At 38.5% G+C, this 20680-nt stretch overlaps 3 protein-coding genes and 1 pseudogene across 3 annotated transcripts; all 4 read left to right on the forward strand.

Annotated features, from left to right (window-relative positions):
- The first annotated feature begins 430 nt into the window (after positions 1-430).
- On the forward strand, positions 431-1700 carry LOC113568314 (trace amine-associated receptor 1-like; annotated as a pseudogene).
- Positions 1701-8272: 6572 nt separating this feature from the next.
- LOC113568315 (trace amine-associated receptor 1-like) lies at positions 8273-10016 on the forward strand. The gene has a single exon (XM_081723423.1). It carries the CDS (start codon positions 8287-8289, stop codon positions 9307-9309), a length of 1023 nt encoding a protein of 340 aa, XP_081579549.1. The 5' UTR covers positions 8273-8286; the 3' UTR covers positions 9310-10016.
- Positions 10017-13999: 3983 nt separating this feature from the next.
- On the forward strand, positions 14000-15211 carry LOC113568318 (trace amine-associated receptor 1-like). The gene has a single exon (XM_026996507.3). The coding sequence runs from the start codon at positions 14000-14002 to the stop codon at positions 15020-15022; it is 1023 nt and encodes a 340-aa protein (XP_026852308.3). The 3' UTR covers positions 15023-15211.
- Positions 15212-18319: 3108 nt separating this feature from the next.
- LOC145659908 (trace amine-associated receptor 1-like) lies at positions 18320-19795 on the forward strand. The gene has a single exon (XM_081723429.1). The coding sequence runs from the start codon at positions 18358-18360 to the stop codon at positions 19387-19389; it is 1032 nt and encodes a 343-aa protein (XP_081579555.1). The 5' UTR covers positions 18320-18357; the 3' UTR covers positions 19390-19795.
- The last annotated feature ends 885 nt before the right edge of the window (positions 19796-20680 follow it).

Raw genomic sequence — 20680 nt, forward strand, 5'->3', positions numbered from 1 at the left:
TTTTCAGATTATCACATGATCAGCACAGAGGAGTGATTCAGTAGAAAGGCGTTCCTGCTGCAGGACTGTGGTACTATAAATAAAAGCAGCTCTCTGATCAGTTCTGAACTGTCCTAATGTGAAGATATAGGTAAGGATGTACATGAAAGGCATTATGGGGCAATCCTTGCTGACATGAACAATAGAGAATAAATCTGATTGTTATACATCTGTACATACTGAGCATGTAACTGTATTATATATGATATGTTATTTATTTCAGCAGGTATTCACAGATATTTTCTTTGTGTACTGCTCATGCTTAACAAATGTTTTCAAATGCTGTTTGTAAAGATTTCTTAGAAACAAGTTCTGCTTTACATGGCCATTTTTATTATGGAAAACACATTATTTCCTAATTTTAAATCAACTTTACAGATAAAGGATAAAAGCACGATGGACTCAAGCCTACAATATAGGAGCACAGGAAACATTTCACTTTGTTATGAGTTTCATCCTAACTCGTGTCAGAAGATTGATTATCCTCTGGCTGTGAAAGTTGTGATATATTTTGTCATTGGAGCTGTTATTATTCTTACAATATTTGGAAGCCTTCTAGTCATGACTGCCATCATTCTTTTCAAGCAGCTCCACACACCAACTAACTATCTCACTCTCTCTCTGGCTGTAACTGACCTGCTTGTAGGAGGACTTGTGATGCCTCCCAGTATGATACGCTCTATAGAGACCTGCTGGTATTTGGGAACATTATTCTGTAAATTACACAGCAGCCTTGACGCTGTATTGTGCACAGCCTCTGTATTAAATCTGACATTTATTTCTATTGAGCGATATTACGCAGTATGTCATCCCCTGCTGTACCACCGTAAAATGACTCCTCTTACTTCTCTGTTCATGATTGCTCTTTGTTGTGGCTATTCTTCTGCTCTGGGAGTTTTAGTCATGGAGTTAAACACTCTGGGCATTGAACACTACAGTGATGTTAAATGTGAGGGTGACTGTTCAGCACTTCTAGGGCCAATTACTTAATAATAGTTGCCTTCTTCTCTTGTTATATCCCTTCTATTGTAATGGTGAGCATATATTTCAAAATATATCTTGTTGCACACAGACAACTACGTTCTGTACAAAATAGTCTCTCTCAGCGAAAGACATCCAGAGGGCAGCCCACTATTAGTAAGGCAGAGAGAAAAGCCACTAAAACACTTGCTGTTGTTATGGGAGTGTATTTATCATTTTGGACACCATTTTTTATCTACAGTCTAATGGTGACATATTTTGGTTATATTGGTCCACAACAACTGTATGAAGTGTTTGTTTGGATTGGTTATTCAAATTCTGCATGTAATCCTATTGTGTATGCTTTCATGTACAGTTGGTTTAGAAAGTCTCTTAAAGTTATTTTATCAGGAAAAATATTTGAGAAAAATTCACCTAGATTAAATCTGTGTTCATAGTAGAATAAAGCAACAAAATGAACTGAACAGCCTTCTAAGAACATTTAGTCATTAATACAAGCATTGTTTATAATCCTAATTGAAAGAACATTTAATTTGAACAAAATTGTAGATTAGTAGCTGTATTGTGATGTCATCAGCGTTCTTTGTTCTCTACACTAACATGGCAGTAACATGGTAGTGCGTATGAGGCCCAGCACTGCAGCGGTTGTGTTTATAATAAAATGACACCAGCCCTTAATGAATTAGGTACCCTTCCCTGGGGATGTTTGTGAAAAATAAATAAATAAATAAATAAAATTTGTGATCGTGTGGTTTGTCAGTTTGTATCCCCTTCTACCTTTGAATATTATCTGTTTTTTCATACGTATTCTAATTATTTATTTATTTATTTATTTTTTGCAGTTAAGTACATTTAGATAAATTTAGATAAATTACCATAATAACGTTGTGCATGCACTTTGGTAAGGACAATGAAGATTTGTTCTATTGATCCAGTGTTGGTCCCATTTATTTAACAGCTAATTAATGTTACAAGCACCCAGCTGGAGGGACATGCCCACTCACACACACACACACCCACACACACACACACACACACACACACACACACACACACACACACACACACACACACACACACTCCTGTTCCTTGTTTGCTCTCTTTTGTTGCCTATAGGTTCCTACTGTCTGTACTGCACATTCTCAATCATCCTGCACCTAAAGGCATCACCTGTTCTTCAAACATTTTGCTTGAGTTGACTATAGAAAATAAAGATTCTCTTGAATTTGACTCCCCTCACTTGCTGCCACAGTCACAATAAATTAATAAAAAATACAAAATATTAAATACATTTTAAAAAATTATATATAAGTTCCTTCAAAATAAAGGACTCGCAATAATTGTAGAATGTATTAATCAGAATTGGCTTTGTTTAGTGGAGCTTGAACACTCACCGGAAGCTGAGAGATGTTTTGCTTGGGAAACTTGCTGGCTATTGGTGGGAAGGGACTCTGGAACAATAGTGCTTTCCTACACAGCAGATTGGCAGATTGTCAAGGTGGACACCCAGGTAAGCTGGTCTAGGGAGTAGAAAGTCATTGTTATAAGTGATCAGTCATTCTAGCTGGAATATGATATCAGGGTAGCAAATCCATATCCCAGCTTTACCTTTTTGTGCTAACGGAGAATTGACTCTCTGCTTTTCAATGGATGATCAAATATAGAGTGATAGAGTGCAATAAATGGTTCTAGGTTTGATGCTGCTGGCCCAGTTGATATTGTTGCAACAGGACGTTGACAGCTCTCAGCCATCTGCAGTATCTATAGATCAGGTCAAGACTTCTGTAATGACAATGATATGAATGTTAATGGTAATAACAGATGTTTAATAACAACTATAATAATCATATATCAATAATATTGCCAAAAAACATTTGGATATGGTGGAAAGGTTGGGAGTCGATGAAGGTAAATCCAAAACTAGGATGATTTTCATGAATAAATGCTAATGTATGGGCCCGGAAATTATACTATATAACATTTTCAAAACATTTGATTGGAAACAGTTATAAAAGACACTCAATATTGTTTCATAATGAATGTGAAACAAGACGCATCTGCTAGTAATGTGAGAGGTAGAACACTGCAGACACACCAATTGGGCAGACTGGTGACATATTGTAATCTCTGGCCATGGGTTTTTCCATTCCAATTAGGCAAAAGCACAAAAGATACTAATTAATTATTTAAAGACTGAATTCAATTTATTAAAAGTGAAAAGAGGTTGATTGGAGCACTTGGTTGATTGGAAAATTACATGCAATCACAACTCTAAACCATTGTTTTTGCTACAATTAATTAAAAAAAATAGTTTTTTCATAATTCTTTTTTGAAAACTTAAATGCAGTCCTTACTACCAAGTAGATTACACAAGTTTATTTAAGCTTACCACAAATGTGGAAAGCATTCAACTCCCAGAAGAACTCACCAATTGTCAAAACTCATTAAGGACTAATCTATATGTGATTTATTAGTCAACTGACCTATCCTAATGTACAGCAATGTACATTAGAATTCACCTCCTTGACCCCCTTTAATAGATCTCCGAAGAAGATGAACAAATTTGTCTTTGGCTCTGCTCAGATTGTCTCTGTATAGGCGTGATGGTGTTCATGTTAGTGATGTCAGTCTGTCACACTCGTATATCTTTGGCAGTATGTTTAGGTTTATAATCTCAAGTCCCTTGCAGAATGTATCAGGTTTTCTTTAAGAAATTCCATGTATTTGGCTCCATACATCTTCCTTTCAGCTCTGAACAGTTTCCCAGTACATGCAGATGAGCAGTATCCCACCTTGTGGAGATATTGTTCTCAGGGTGATGAGCAATGTTTGGATTGTACCATGCTTCAGATTGGTGTTGGTGTTCTCAAGGTGATGAGCAGTGTTTTGGGTTGTAACATGCTTCACTGTGGGGGTGGTGTTCTTAGGGTGATGAGTTGTGTTTGTACTACACATAATGCCTTGCATCAAGGCCAAAAATTCATATTATCTAATTTGCAATGTTAATGCTGAGTATACAGAATTCAAGTGTAAACTCCAATGAGCATTACTGGAAGCCCTACCCAGGGCTGAGTAAAGCTTCATGACCTTGGTGGACAGGAACTTTACAAGCAAACAAATCCAACATACAACTATGGAAAAACCAGGGACTATACGTAAGAAAGGATATTTCTTGAAAAAAAGTGCAAATGAATGTGAATAGGAATAGGAAAACAACACAAACAACAAACAACAATAAGGAGTGGAAACCAAAAAGAGTGACACACAGGCTAACAAGGAATAAACAAGACCCAGATAAGCACAATAAAGGGTGGGGAGGATAAAATGGGACACAATACGGAGACAAGATCAGGAACAAATCACAGACAACATGGCAATGTTACCATGGATACCATGATATTAGATGGATAAAACCATGACAAACCCCCTCCAGCCTGAGGTGTTGCACAAAAGAAGGCCTAGGGCAAGAGGGAATATGGGAGGCAGGCCAGGAATCAGCTGATGTATGGAATTCTGGATCAGGTCAAGAGCAGGAACCAGGACAGTAGCTGGGCCAGAACCTGAGTCCAGGGCCAAACAGGAACAGGGGCAGAGAGGGCAGCAAGAAGACTAAGCTCTGGGACTGGAGAAGGAGCAGGGTCAGGACTAGAGGCAGAGCAGGTGCTGGGATTGGGACAGACAGGTCCAGGAGGCCACAGTGCATCAGGTCCATGAAGGTGGCCTGTGAGGTAGAAGACCGTTGGGTAGCATGACGGTGAAGGCAGCAGGTGGATCCAGAATGGGATTGATGTTTTACACAGACAGCCAGGACCATTCCAATCCCTAAAACTGAAATTTATTTTGTGGAGAAGAACCAGCTGGGCCATTTGACAGTATAGGCTGTGTGCTGTTGACAGGGCTACACCATTTACTTCTATAGCATCCCATTCATCCTGATCACTCTTGGTTTATGCAGTTGAAAGAGCCTGACGGCCAGGCTTTGAGGTGGATCACAGCACTAAAGGAAAACTGTTTCAACTTCCACCATTGTGGAAGCCTGCATGCAGCCTTTTCTTGTTGTCCCTGAAGAGTGCCGGCACTGCCTCAGGGAGAGAGCGAAGTGAGATGTTTTACACAGACAGCCAGGACCATTCCAATCCCTAAAACTGAAATTTATTTTGTGGAGAAGAACCAGCTGGGCCATTTGACAGTATAGGCTGTGTGCTGTTGACAGGGCTACACCATTTACTTCTATAGCATCCCATTCATCCTGATCACTCTTGGTTTATGCAGTTGAAAGAGCCTGACGGCCAGGCTTTGAGGTGGATCACAGCACTAAAGGAAAACTGTTTCAACTTCCACCATTGTGGAAGCCTGCATGCAGCCTTTTCTTGTTGTCCCTGAAGAGTGCCGGCACTGCCTCAGGGAGAGAGCGAAGTGATAAAGAGGACCACCTGTGAAATATGAAGACTTCCTTTTCAGCCAGGATGTGGATTTAGTGCTTGGTGGGAGGAACCAGTTCCCAGGCAGCATGTATGGCAGTTGCTGGTGCCATGCCCGCTGAGGAAAAATTCTGCTGAGTGCGGTGCACCGGCCGTTTGGCAGTTATACTGGCAGGGATTACGAAGGCAAGTCAAGAACAGGCCAAAGCAGCTTTAGTTCAGCCTGTGCTTCAGCATAACCACAGAAAGGGCAGCTCAGGAAGTACTGCACCTCTTTTTCACCATAGCTTCAGTCCAGTTCAGACTTGGCTCCCTTATAAACATCATTAAGGGTAACATAAGAATACCTGTTCATGCATAACCCTGCAATGCTGAGCAGTAAGGAAGCAGATGCATGTGCGGAGAAGAGTGAGATTTATTCAGAGCAAATCTAGAATCATGGGGTCAAAGAGCCTACACGGAGTGTACGGGGATACATGTTTACAAGACAAGGGCTAGGATAAATGAAGGCAAACAGGGGAAGCAGGCTAAAAAAAGACGCTAGGAAAACTCAGGGCTAGGTGTAACATCCACAGACCAGAATGTTCCCCGTTTCCCGGGCAATCTAGTTACTTCTGAGTTTTCATTTGTCTCCATGGTTCCTCCATGGTTCTCCTCCCCTTTCACATCAACTGTTTCTAGTTTGTCCCAGATTGTAGTGTTATAAAAACCCCGTCCCTACGTATCTTGTTTGTTGGTCATTGTCTTTGTCAAAGAATGTCTTTCATGGTTTCAGGTTTACTTCTCCTGCTCTATGCTCGTGGTATTTCTAGTTAGGTCTCGTTTGTTCTCTGATTTTCGTTTCTTTCGCTATCTGTTGTTTTCCTTGTTCAATTCTATTACCTGTTTCATCGTTGTGAATATTGTTTTGAATATTGTTGTGAATATTGTTTTGTTACGTAGCCCAGTTCTGTTTTATTCCCACTTGTTTAAGTCTTTACACTCGCCATTATTTATCATTGTTGTTCTCTGTTAGTTTTTCCTAGTGTAGGCCCCTTTTTCCCGGATCCCTTATTCACCTTGTTAGCCTGTTGTTCTGTCTGTTCTTTGATCAGTTTTTGTTTGCCTGTTTCTATTATTAAATCTATTATCGCCTTCAATATGGCTTCCCATATTTTGAGTTCAGCCCGCTCTCACGTCAACGGTAGTGGTACTCCGCACATGTGTTCGCCCTCGACCTCAAAACCGTTACACTAGGAAACACAAAGGCTAGGAAACACGGAGTACAAACCAAGACAACCATAGGAAATAAACATACAACCATTCAAATTAACAGCCAAAACACAGGGATCAAGACAGGGTTTAACTGCATGAACTTAACAAGACCCGAAACAAGGGACAGGTGTGGAAAATTAAATGATGGAAGGAGAAAATGAAACTACGGAAAGGAACTAAGGTACACAAGACAGGGAAAACACGGAACATAGAAGTTGGGAGGGACTGATTGTGACAAACCCTTTCTGTTAAATTGATTAAATTGATTTTAAATTATCTCCCGATTTGATAGTGATACAAATGAAATGTAATACAAATCAAATGTTCTTTTCCTCTGTTTCTGTGTGGTAGAGATGCGATCAAAAACTTTGCCTGAATCGTGTTAGGGGGTGTTCACGTAATGTCCACTTGGTGCAAGACCTTGCCCTTTTGATCTGCTAGCCACACCAGGAAACACCATGTGTTTTGGAGGATATTAACCTCTCCTCAACACACTCAACTCACAATGTTTGCAAGTGATATTTCTATGATGCAAAGTTTAGATGTAGACATTTGTATTAATTGTATAACTGTTTTATAAAGGTTAGGGTTTATAAGCTTATAATGGAGGTGGGGCATTAAGCGTAGGTCATTTGCCGATAAACTGGAAAATCTCTTTTTCACAGCCTAATTTTGGCAGGTGTGATTATGCTGAAGCTCAGAAGAAAGCAAGGGAACAAAATAGATGAGAGGATATTGGCAAAATTGGAAAAAAAAACAAAACCAAAAACTCTGTGCTAACCAATTTTATCTGACTGCTTTTACAAACTGGGTCAGTACATACAACAAAGCACTGGAAATGATCCTTTTACAAAACTAGGGGTAATTGCCAAATGCCCCTGGCAAAACAGCAGATGAGGGAACTGTACATATCCACAAAAGTAATTACGCTATTCATGTTTCACAAACAGCTGGGATTTTATATGAGATTTGAATCTTTAGAATGTTATTGACATTACTCGCTGCAGGATCCACAGTTACATTAAAGGTAATCGCCAAAATTAAGATGAACTTCATCTTGCAGACACATGAAAAACATGAGAACAAAAGGAACAGCTGTGTTGGACTCAGGTCATTTGAGGTTAGTGACATTAGAATGCTGTAAGAAATTGTGTCCCAGACAGTTCAGGGAACTGCATTAACTTGTGTAAAGGGGGTATAATTGATCTCCTTTAAAATAAGCTCCTAAGAGAACAGGATGAGAATACCTGTGGGATGATTCTTCTCAGGTTTTGAATGTCTGGTAGAATATCACATGATCAGCACAGAGGAGTGATTTAGTAGAAAGGCGTTCCTGCTGCAGGACTGTCGTACTATAAATGAAAGCAGCTCTCTGATCAGTGCTGAACTGTCCTGGTGTGCACACAGAGGTAAGGATTTATGTGTGAAACTTTACAGAAAAATGGACATGTTTAAATGAAGGCTGTTATTTTTTTTAAATAACTGGTAGAATAAGGATTTTTGGTTACCACTATATACAATAGTTTCTTAATTGTTAAAGAAAATTGCTTTGTGATATCATATTTCTAAACAGATAAAAGGAAAGTGCCTGATGGACATGGACCCAAATTGGAGCACAGCAAACCTTTCTCTTTGTTATGATCATCATCCTAACTCATGTCAGAAGGTCATTTATCCATTGGCTGCAAAATTTGTGATTTACTTTATCACTGGTCTCATTATAGTTCTTACATTAGTTGGAAACCTTCTTGTCATCATAGCCATCATTCATTTCAAGCAGCTCCACACTCCAACCAACTACTTCACTCTCTCTCTGGCTGTAACGGACCTGCTTGTAGGAGGGGTTGTGATGCCTCCACGTTTGACACAGTCTGTAGAGACCTGCTGGTATTTGGGGACATTATTCTGTAAAATACACACCAGTCTTGATATTATATTGTGTACTGCCTCTGTTTTCAATCTAGCATTTATCTCTGTTGAACGCTATTATGCAGTGTGTCACCCCCTGCTCTACCACAAAATAATCACTCCTCTTGCTACACTGTTCATGATTGTTGTTTGCTGGAGCTACTCAGTTTCAGTGGGAATTATTGTCATTGAACTAAACATTTTTGGCACTGAACATTATGGTGATGTTATATGTGAGGGGGGCTGTACATTAGTTATAGGGCCAATGTCAGCTTTGATAGTGTCTTTGTTCTCTTTTTACATCCCCTCTGTTATCATGATGAGCATATATATGAAAATATATGTTGTTGCACAGAGACAGTCACGTTCAGTCCACAACACTCTCTCTCAACTAAACACATCCAGAGGGCAGCGCACTGTTAGTAAGGCAGAGAGAAAAGCCACTAAAACACTGGCTGTTGTTATGGGAGGGTTTCTATCATTTTGGACACCTTTTTGTATCTACAGCACAATTGTGGCATTTTCTGGTTTTAGTGCTCCACCACAGCTGTATGAAGTGTTTGGTTGGATTGGTTATTCAAATTCATTATGTAATCCTATTGTGTATGCTTTCTTCTATAGCTGGTTTAGAAAGGCTCTCAAAGTTATTTTATCAGGCAAAATATTCAAGAAACGTTCCTCAAGAATAAAGCTGTGTCCTGAGTAGAATAATTCAACTTCTTCAAAAGATGAAGTGAACTTATTGAAAATGAACGTTTCCAATGCAGTACTGCACACATTGTCACAAGTAATGTTTTGAAAATGATTTCTTTGGTGATATAACATGTATAATTGTTACTCACTTCATTAGAAACACCCAACACTTAACTCCTTTCTTAGATACACCTTTTTTTATAGGTGCATTTGATAAGCATGCAGAGCCATAGGCTACAGAGTGCAGCCCATCTGTCACTGTGTACAGTTTGTTAGCCATCCCCTGAGCAATTAATCACTGGCTAGTTTTTAACCAGTGCTGAACAAATCATATTTGGATGGCAGGCCACTCTCAACATAGTAATGATTCTGACATTGCAGATTCATAGTAAAGTATTTTGCACTGTTATGCATGTATCAGGCACAGCTGTGTTGCTGGATTTTATACACATCAGTGCTGTTGTGTTGAAATGGCTTGCCATCCAAAATATCCTGCTTACAATGGTTCTGTAGTCAGAAACTGAACTGAAATACTACAGAATGTCTAATTGTGCACAGCAACAATACACCTGTCTGACCAGTTCCAAAGCATGTTTATATAATTCATAAATAAATAATTATTTAATGAATAATTGCATATATTTTACATGTTTATGCCCTTATTGCTACTTCCATTCTATAATATTGTCAATCTCTGTTACTACACTGATAATACAGTAAAACTATCATTAAATTTCCTCTCGTGCAAAACCCTGAGTTACAACAAAAATTACTATTTCAATGAATGTCTTTAATGTATGAAAGAATACTGAAGATGGTGTCGGTGTACACTATTAAACTATTGAATAATGAAAACACAGACAGCTTTGCTTGATTATAATATAATAAATGACAATTATATTAAAAAGATAAATAGATAATAAAAAAGATTTTTAAAGCACAAATCTATATATCCACAAATAAGCCAGACTGGAATTCTTACAATGAGAACTGCTTGTTGTCATTTTAGAAATAAATCGAAGACACTCTTAAAACTGTAAATATTAATAACTAAAAAATAAATCACTTAAAAGATGCAGGGTGTTTAGGTTCTATTAAACTAAGGTTGTGAGGGCCCAGGCTGTGCCAACAGCAACCAGCAGGGGGAGTAGGTGTGCTATGAGAGAGGGGGTCTCAGCGCTGGGGCCTTCACTTCTCAGCTTCCTCAGAGATCTTCAGCAGTGATGATGTGTGGGGGTTTGGTCTCCTAACACTACATAAAGGTTGGGGGTTTTACCTACTAAAGCACATGATGTATAAATACTGTGTGTCATGATTATTAATCAGTCTCATTAATTATTCAGTCTCCGTTTATCAGTCTCATAATTGGTCTCATATATTCAAATAAAAATGATCACAGTACTCAATTTATAACCAAAGAAAATAACATTAATTATATGACAAATGAATGCAATTTCTTTTATATATTAGTAACAACCATAATTTGAATGCCGTCTGTCACAGACTGCTCCCTTTCCCACTGGTCACGTGGTTCGCCCGCCACGAGCAAGGGGAGTTCATTGTCTGTCTTGTTTGTAACCAGGCCCCTGCTGTCTGCGCACACCTGCACATGGTTTAGTGTTGCAATGTTTGTGTGTATTTAAACCACTGTTGGTGTGTGCATCTTTGTCAGTCAGTGTCATTACCCCTCAGCAAGATCCTTAACGCTCAATTGCTCAAGTTGCATACTGTCAGAATTGTGTCACTTTGGATAAAAGCATCATCTAAATGCTGTAAATGTAAAAGTGCCAAGGGGGAAAACCTGGTACAGGACCTACAAGAAACCACAAGAAACCACCACACATATGGACATAACAACCCCATAACACATCTAAGAGAGAGAATCAAGATCTGGACAGGGTATCAACCACTATGTTCTCTGTGCCATTCCTGTGTTTAATGAATTGTAGAATTAGAGTTGGATTATTCTGGATATGCTGTAGGAACACTAGTGGATTATAATCCATGTATACTGTGATATGCTGAGAACATCCACCGATATACACCACAAAATGTTGCAGCACAGGTTAAAGCGCTAATGCTTTCTTCTGCTTCTCTAGGATTGCATGCCAGCTGATGATTAATGAACTTTCGAAGTAGCTAACAGGATGATACAGTCCCTGTATAAGGACAGTATCAGCACCATTACCACTGGTGTCCACTTCTAGTTTGAATGGATGAGAAAAATCAGGTCCTGCAAGGACAGGAGCATAATACGTAATCCATAATTAAACCTTTACAAAATCTCAGCTGATCTGACAAGCTTGAGACCAGACAAACGGGTTTTCTAACAAAGTAGGTTAGTGTGAGATGACACAGTTTTCAAGCAGTTCTTACAGAAACAACAACAAAAACCTCTTACAGTGAGCGGAACATGAGTGGGAGACAACGGGGCAACAAGGGACTCTACAACATGCCGTGTGTTAGAGCCAATATAAGAATTCAACATGCTGATATGACAAACATGGATTTTTCACTGAGGGTCTGGAGTAGCAAGCATGTAGTTACTCAGGGACAAATTTGACTGTATTACATAGGGGCCAGAAACCTAGCACACAGGGAAGACCGGATTACAGTCACAAGAGCCAGTACTTTGTCACCAACCTTGAAAGCACGAAGTCATGAACAGAGCACAACTGATCACCAAGTTTGGTAGCAAAGTCACTATGTAGTAGGGAAAGGGTAGAAGAAGGGTATAAGTCTTAGCCCACAGACCACTAGGACTCCCCCCAAACCCCCCCCCCCCCAAAAAAAAGCTAAGAATTTTAATATTCAAATACAATTTGTTCACATGAAAGGGAATGTCACACTTTGGAGACCACGCGTTGCTGAGCCTGTTTGTATTACTTATCCATTCTTGTGTATTAGACCTTTTGCCTGTTCTTCAATTTTTTGCACTTTTTTTGTTCTGTGATTTGTTGCCTGCTCCTTTGGATTTGTTTATATCTGTCTGTTTTGCCTTCTCTGTTGCAAATGTTTGCTCTGATTCTTGGACTGTGATTTTTGGACATCCCCTTTTGTTATTGAAAGATTAAAACTATCATAATTATCTGCGAGCGACTCAACCTCTGTTTCCAGCTAAACCTGACAGAAGACTTTGCCATATACAATGTAGTCGACAGAATCTGAACCAGTATTGGACCAGGTAACAGCCCAAGGTTAATTATGAAAGTTTGACAGGTTGATGAGTTATCCAGGCAGACCCAGCATCTCACGTACATTGCTGAATTAATTAATTTAGCAGCTAGCTTTGGTTACTACTAGTGAGCATAATCTGGCGTGTGCTGCAAGCATGTTCCCATGTAAACCGTTTTCGTTTCCATTTCGAATTGCATTACCTGAGAAGCATGATGGCAATCCAGCAGGCTATCAGGGGTTTTTATTACAGTGCTCTTTCTATTTTGCACATTAACCTTCATGTGTTCATGCAGAACATTGGGCCGCATCATGGAATTAGGGAGGAGAGGTAACAACCTCATGTCCTTTCATGTCATTCTAGAAGTTACAAACTACTGACTAATATAATTACTAATAGGTTCATGTACAATTTCTAGTAAAGACAACTGGGAGTGATTAATAATTTGTTTACAATAAGCATGAGGTAAGCAACATAAAGATGATCAGGATGAATAATATGAATTAATAAGGAACAGAATGAAACAATGGACACTTATAGTTAGATTCACAACAAATAATCAAAGAGATAGACATCAAATAACAGGAGCAAACATCATAATTTTTACGATCATATTAAAATATCCATATATTACTGGCTGATTACCATTTGACATCATATTAGTTTAAATGGCAATGGTTTCTTTGTGAATCTATGGGAAAGAGAACCATATTTATCTGTAAAATATCTCTGTGGGATGAGAAAAGTTAATTGTCTTGTTAAGGGATTGTGTGTGATGGAATTTATGGTCACAGGTCCTTGAAGTATAACCAGGCAGGTATGAGCATCTCCCATTCCAATCTGTGGCTTTTATAACACCTAAGAAGAGGGGGAAGGTCAGAAAGCTAGACAAGCATAGTAAACCATAAGCTAGTCTGTTTATGGCTTTGGTGATCAGCTTCATGGTACCAGAGGGGTCCTGGATCCTGTCCATGGCCCAAGGGTGAGAAAAAGCCCACCCTGAGCAGGTCAACATTTCAAAATATATATAATTTGTATTCTATGTTCACTACAAAGTGCTCCTAAATCCACATTTTTTTATGAAGGAATGGCATGACCTTTTCCACATTGTAATAGGGAAGCTGAATTTGATACATTAGGGAATAAATTACAATTTTCTGAAAGAAGAAAGAAGACGTAGGTGTTAAATGTATTTTGATTTGCTATTATTGTCATCTGGAGTATCACATGATCAACACAGAGGAGTGATTTAGTAGAAAGGCATTCCTGCTGCAGGACTGTGGTACTATAAATGAAAGCAGCTCTCTGATCAGTGCTGAACTGTCCTGGTGTGCAGACAGAGGTAAGGATGCACATGAAAGGCATTATGGGGGAAACTTTACAGAAAAAGGGAGATGATAAATGAAGGGTGCTCTTTTTAAAAATAATTGCTAGAATCAGCGGTTTGTTATCACTATCGTGAATTTTTCTTAATAAATAAAATTACTATGTGATGTCATATTCCTTAACAGATAAGAAAAAGAACATTATGGACATGAACCAAAATTGGAGTACAGGAAACATTTCTCTTTGTTATGAACATCATTCTAACTCGTGTCAGAAGCTCATTTACTCACAGGTTGTAAAATTTGTGATTTACATTGTTATTAGTGTCATTATACTCTTTGCATTAGTTGGAAACCTTCTGATTATCATAGCCATCATTCATTTCAAGCAGCTCCACACTCCAACCAACTACTTCACTCTCTCTCTGGCTGTAACGGACCTGCTTGTAGGAGGGGTTGTGATGCCTCCACGTTTGACACAGTCTGTAGAGACCTGCTGGTATTTGGGGACATTATTCTGTAAAATACACACCAGTCTTGATATTATATTGTGTACTGCCTCTGTTTTCAATCTAGCATTCATCTCTGTTGAACGCTATTATGCAGTGTGTCATCCCCTGCTGTACCACAAAATAATCACTCCTCTTACTATGATGTTCATGATTGTTGTTTGCTGGGGGTACTCTTTTGCAGTGGGATTTATTGTCATTGAGCTAAACATATTTGGCACTGAACATTTTGGTGATGTTATATGTGAGGGGGGTTGTGCAATAGTTATAGGACCAGTGACAGCTTTGATAGTTTCTCTGTTTTCTTTGTATATCCCCTGTATTATCATGGTGAGTGTATATATAAAAATATATTTTGTTGCCCAGAGACAGTCACGTTTAGTCCACATCACTCTCTCTCAACTAAACACATCCAGAGGGCATCCCACTGTTAGTAAGGCAGAGAGAAAAGCCACTAAAACACTGGCTGTTGTTATGGGGGGATTTCTTTCATTTTGGACACCATTTTGTATCTACAGCACAATTGTGACATTTTCTGGTTATAGTGCCCCACCACAGATGTTGGAAATAATTAATTGGATTACTTATTCAAATTCAGCATGTAATCCTATGGTGTATGCTTTCTTCTACAGCTGGTTTAGAAAAGCACTCAAAGTTATGTTATCAGGCAAAATATTCAAGAAACGTTCCTCAAGAATAAAACTGTGTTCTGAGTAGAAGTCATCTTCGAGTTGAATTCACATTCCTCAAAAATCAACTGAACTCACACAGATTGAATGCCACACTGCACACATGGTCATTCGTAGTGTTTTGAAGTGTTTTCTGATTTAAAATGTATACAGGGCACTTACTTTATTAGTAACATCTCACATGCACCTGCATTCACTGGCCCCTTTAGTAGATACACCTGTTTTATAGGTGCGTTCTATATGTGTGCAAAGCCAAAAGCAGCAGATTACAGCCCATCCATCACTGTGCACAGTTTGTGCTGAAAAACTAGAGAATGTCTAACTGTAGTTGTGCATGGCAACAAAACGCCCGTCTGACAAGGTCCTAACCATGTGTGTATAATTAATACATAAATTATTATTTCATGAATAATTGCATATATTTTACATGTTTATGCCCTTACTGCTGCTTCCATTTAAAACTATAATGATAATACAATAAAATTATCGTTACATTTCCTTTGATGTGCAAAACTCCTACTGACAAAACAATTACTACTTACAAGTAATTTTCAAAATGTATATCTTGGTATCAAACTTTTACATAGGTATGGTTGTTTTGGTGATATACAGTGACATTTTACACTTAAAATATCCTACCTATGTTTACTTGAAATTTTAATGAGTGTGTATGAATGCAAAAACATATAATAATTTATGTCTTATATATTCAAATAAAAATGTTCACAATACTTAATTTCTAACTAAGGAAAATATCATTAATGATTTGACAATTGAATGATTTAATGAATGTGATTTCTTTTAAATATTGGCAACAACCAGAGTTTGAATGATATCAAGACAGACAACTTGGTGAACATAAATGATACATTTATTGTTATGTATTTTGAGTACCACACTGTAATGGTGCCTGAGTGCCACAGGGCGTGGAGCAGGATGCACAAACTCTCTCGACATTGTGAAACATTTAATGACACAAACATATATGCAATGGTGGCACTCACACATAACAGTAATAGCGAACACTTATGTTAACAATTAACAAGGGCTAAACAAACATATACCATGGCTACACAAACCTGAATGCAAACGTACAACTTCAGACACTAACAAGCAAAGAAACAATGACCAATGGTGAGGCACACACTCACAGGGGTTTAAATAAACAGACACACATTAACACATAACCCCGTACAGGTGTGTGCCTTCACGGGGGTGTGGCTATAAACATGGGTGAACCCCCCTGCACGCGGCAGGCTGTACCACATGATTCGGGGGGGGGAGCGTCCCATGATACACACTGGTTGCTGCACCTCCAATTTTAAGCTCTTTTTTGAATGATTTGTACTTGTACACTTTAACTCTAGTGATCTGAAATTGTACATATAGCACAATTAGCATTCAAGATTCAAATTGAATTAGACACTAAGGCCAACACACTCATTCACATTCAGGACTTTTGCACACAACTGCACCCAAACAACTCCATATAAACTTCAGCTAAAATAAGCCTCTGCCTTTCCATGATGTCCAAAACTATTGGTGATCAAATTATTCACTAAAAACAATATCCATGATTGCATCGGTTTTACCAAACAGTGTCACATGCATACCCTATAGTCTATCTGGTTAAAATGCACAAGCAATGTTTTGCTGTGTGCATTGCCCTAGCTCACTCACTGGGTGACAATATAATGCAAGTGACGTGTCTAGGTTTTTGACTAAGTGACCTCCAATTGTTGAAACAGCTGCCAATCACACCGATTGTGTCTGGAAAACACTTGTGAAGTGTTTAAGTACCTGGGGGACTGCTTTATGGCACAACCAAGACACAGCATTGTGCACTGAATCAGTTTTATAACCTGTTTAAGTCAGTTTTATAACCTCTTAAGCTTTCCCAGCAGTAGGCAGGGATCCAGGTGGTGTGTCTACCCTGTTAAATGTGAGATGCACCAGGGTAGATGCACCACCATGACCTATGCCCTAGAGTTCCGCACCATAGCAGAAGGGAGCAGTTGCAATGAACCTGTTCTCAGAACTCAGTTCTGCTGTGGTCTCTCCAAGGAACAGCAGCTTGAACTAACCTGCCGGGGTGAGTAATTAACTTCGTTAGAACTTATTCAGATGGCCATCACAGTGCATAATATATAAGGTGTATGCTTCAGCTTTTACTGAACCTCCAAATGATGACTTCTCCAGATGCTGCACCACACATTCTACAGCAGAGTCCTGAGGTTCCTGAACCCATGCAGCCAGGCAGAGTACCCTCACCCCACCAGGAACAGCCCATCTACACCATGAAGCTCCAGTCAGCTAAAAGGATTTACAACATGGGTAACTGTGAACAAATAGCTAGCAAGTTAGCATTATAGGACTAGTGACACTGGTTACAGGGAGGGCACCTGTTTTTAGTCTTTACCGACAAGGAGAACCTGGAATCGCTCAGGTTCACTATGGTGTTCTTTCTGTTTCTTCCCACCCCCCTCAATAATTTTCTATCCCTCTCTCTCCATGTATTAGGTAGCGTTCAGGAAGTATTTTCTACTCACTAACTGGAGAGAAGTACCGGCTAGTTGTATAGATTGCTAACAACAATTCCCTGTAATGTATGCAATATGCTGCCTGTTTGCTAAGGTAAACCAAAATTTTGGCCAAATGGTAAACAAAGCAGGTTGTTTCAGCATTAAAGAACTTTATTGAGTTGATTACACATAATATCATGACTTACACAGGGATAAGCAATAGAACTTCCATTTTCAATGGAAGCAATAGAACTTCCATTTTCCAGCATATATCAGGTATATGGCTCCAACTGTGGGCCTTGTGAGAATTTAAAATATTGGTGCTTTTGTGTAAAGTGCTCTGTTATTTTATATTATCATATATAAATAAATACAATGGATAATTTTTGCAGGGCAGTGATTGCACTGACTAGTGGCAATAGCAATGTAATGCAATAGCTGCTTTGAAACAAGGGATTTCCCCTGAAGAAAATATGTATCTTTGTCAAAAATAATTTTCTGGGAAATACGGGTCATACTAGAAATATCTAAAAAACCTGGTCCAGAGAAGAGTCTTGTAACAAGTGCTTCTAAATCCACTTTTTTTTTTTTCCTTAAAGGATTAGGGAATAAATGACACTTTTCAGACAGCAGAAAAAAGACATGTTAAATGTATTTTGATTTGCTGCTATTGTTAGATAGAGTGTCACATGATCAACACAGAGGAGTGATTTAGTAGAAAGGTGTTCCTGCTGCAGGACTGTGGTACTATAAATGAAAGCAGCTCTCTGATCAGTGATGAACTGTCCTGGATTACTTGGTGATGTTATCATATCCCTCTGCAGATAAAGGAAAGTGCGCGATGGACATGAAACAAAATTGGAGCACAGGAAACATTTCTCTTTGTTATGAACATCATCCTAACTCATGTCAGAAGATAATTTATCCACTGGCTATGAGAATTGTGAATTATTTTATCATCAGTGGTGTTATACTCCTTACATTAGTTGGAAACCTTCTTGTCATTATTGCCATCATTCATTTCAAGCAGCTCCACACTCCAACTAACTACTTCACTCTCTCTCTGGCTGTTGCTGATCTGCTTGTAGGAGGGGTTGTGATGCCTCCCAGTATGTTACTCTATGTAGAGACCTGCTGGTATTGGGGCAAATTATTCTGTAAAGTACACAGCAGTCTTGATGCTATATTGTGTACTGCCTCTGTTTTAAATCTATCATTTATCTCTGTTGAACGCTATTATGCAGTGTGTTACCCTCTGCTGTACCACAAAATAATCACTCCCCTTGCTACACTGTTGATGATCGTTGTTTGCTGGAGCTATTCGGTTTCAGTGGGAATTATTGTCATCTACCTAAGTGCTGTAGGTATTGAACATTATGGTGATGTTATATGTGAGGGGGGCTGTACATTAGTTATAGGGCCAATTTCAGCTTTGATAGTGTCTTTGTTCTCTTTTTACATTCCCTCTGTTATCATGATGAGTATATATATGAAAATATATGTTGTTGCACGGAGACAGTCACGTTCAGTCCACAACACTCTCTCTCAGTTAAACATATCCAGAGGGCAGCCCACTGTTAGTAAGGCAGAGAGAAAAGCCACTAAAACACTTGCTGTTGTTATGGGAGGGTTTCTATCATTTTGGACACCTTTTTGTATCTACAGCACAATTGTGGCATTTTCTGGTTTTAGTGCTCCACCACAGCTGTATGAAGTGTTTGGTTGGATTGGTTATTCAAATTCACTATGTAATCCTATTGTGTATGCTTTCTTCTATAGCTGGTTTAGAAAGGCTCTCAAACTTATTTTATCAGGGAAAATATTCAAGAAACGTTCTTCAAGAATAAAGCTGTGTCCTGAGTTGAATAATTGAACTTCTTCAAAAAATGAAGTGAACTTATTGAAAATGAACGTTTCCAATGCAGTACTGCACACATTGTCTTAAATAATGTTTTGAAAATGTTTTCTTTGCTGATATAACATGTATAATTGTCACTCACTTTATTAGAAACACCCAACACTTAACTCTCTTCTTAGATACACCTTTTTTTATAGGTGCATTTGATAAGCATGCAGAGCCATAGGCTACAGAGTGTAGCCCATCTGTCACTGTGTACAGTTTCTAGCCAGTACTGAACAAATCATATTTGGATGGCAGGCCATTCTCAACATAGTAATTATTCTGACATTGCAGATTCATAGTAAAGTATTTTGCACTGTTATGCATGTATCAGGCACAGCTGAGTTGCTGGATTTTATACACATCAGTGCTGATGTTGGGTTGAAAGTGCCTGCCATCCAAAATATCCTGCATACAATGGTTCTGTGGTCAGAAACTGAACTGAAATACTAGAGAATGTCTAATTGTGCACAGTAACAAAACACCTGTCTGACCAGTTCCAAACCATACAGTAAATCTATCATTAAATTTCCTCTCGTGCAAAACCCTGACTTACAACAAAAATTACTACTTCAATGAATTTTTTTTAATGTATGAAAATATACTGAAGATGGTGACGGTGTACACTATTAAACTATTGAATAATGAAAACACAGACAGTTTGCTTCATTATAATATAATAAATGACAATTATATTAAAAAGATAAATAGATAATAAAAAAGCACAAATCTATATATCCACAAATAAGCAAGACTGGAATTCTTACAATGAGCAATGCTTGTTGTCATTTTAGAAATAAATCGAAGACACTCTTAAAACTGTAAATATTAATAACTTAAAAATAAATCACTTAAAAGATGCAGGGTGTTTAGGTTCTATTAAACTAAGGTTGTGAGGGTCCAGGTTGTGCCAGTAGCAACCAGCAGGGGGAGTAGGTGTGCTATGAGAGAGGGGGTCTCAGCGCTGGGGCCTTCACTTCTCAGCTTCCTCAGAGATAATCAGCAGTGATGATGTGTGGGGGTTTGGTCTCCTAACACTACATAAAGGTTGGGGGTTTTACCTACTAAAGCACATGATGTATAAATACTGTGTGTCATGATTATTAATCAGTCTCATTAATTATTCAGTCTCCGTTTATCAGTCTCATAATTGGTCTCATATATTCAAATAAAAATGATCACAGTACTCAATTTATAACCAAAGAAAATAACATTAATTATTTGACAAATGAATGCAATTTCTTTTATATATTGGTAACAACCA

This window comes from Electrophorus electricus, chromosome 2 (genome assembly GCF_041902795.1).
Source record: "Electrophorus electricus isolate QZ-2024a chromosome 2, ASM4190279v1, whole genome shotgun sequence".
Taxonomy (NCBI): domain Eukaryota; kingdom Metazoa; phylum Chordata; class Actinopteri; order Gymnotiformes; family Gymnotidae; genus Electrophorus; species Electrophorus electricus.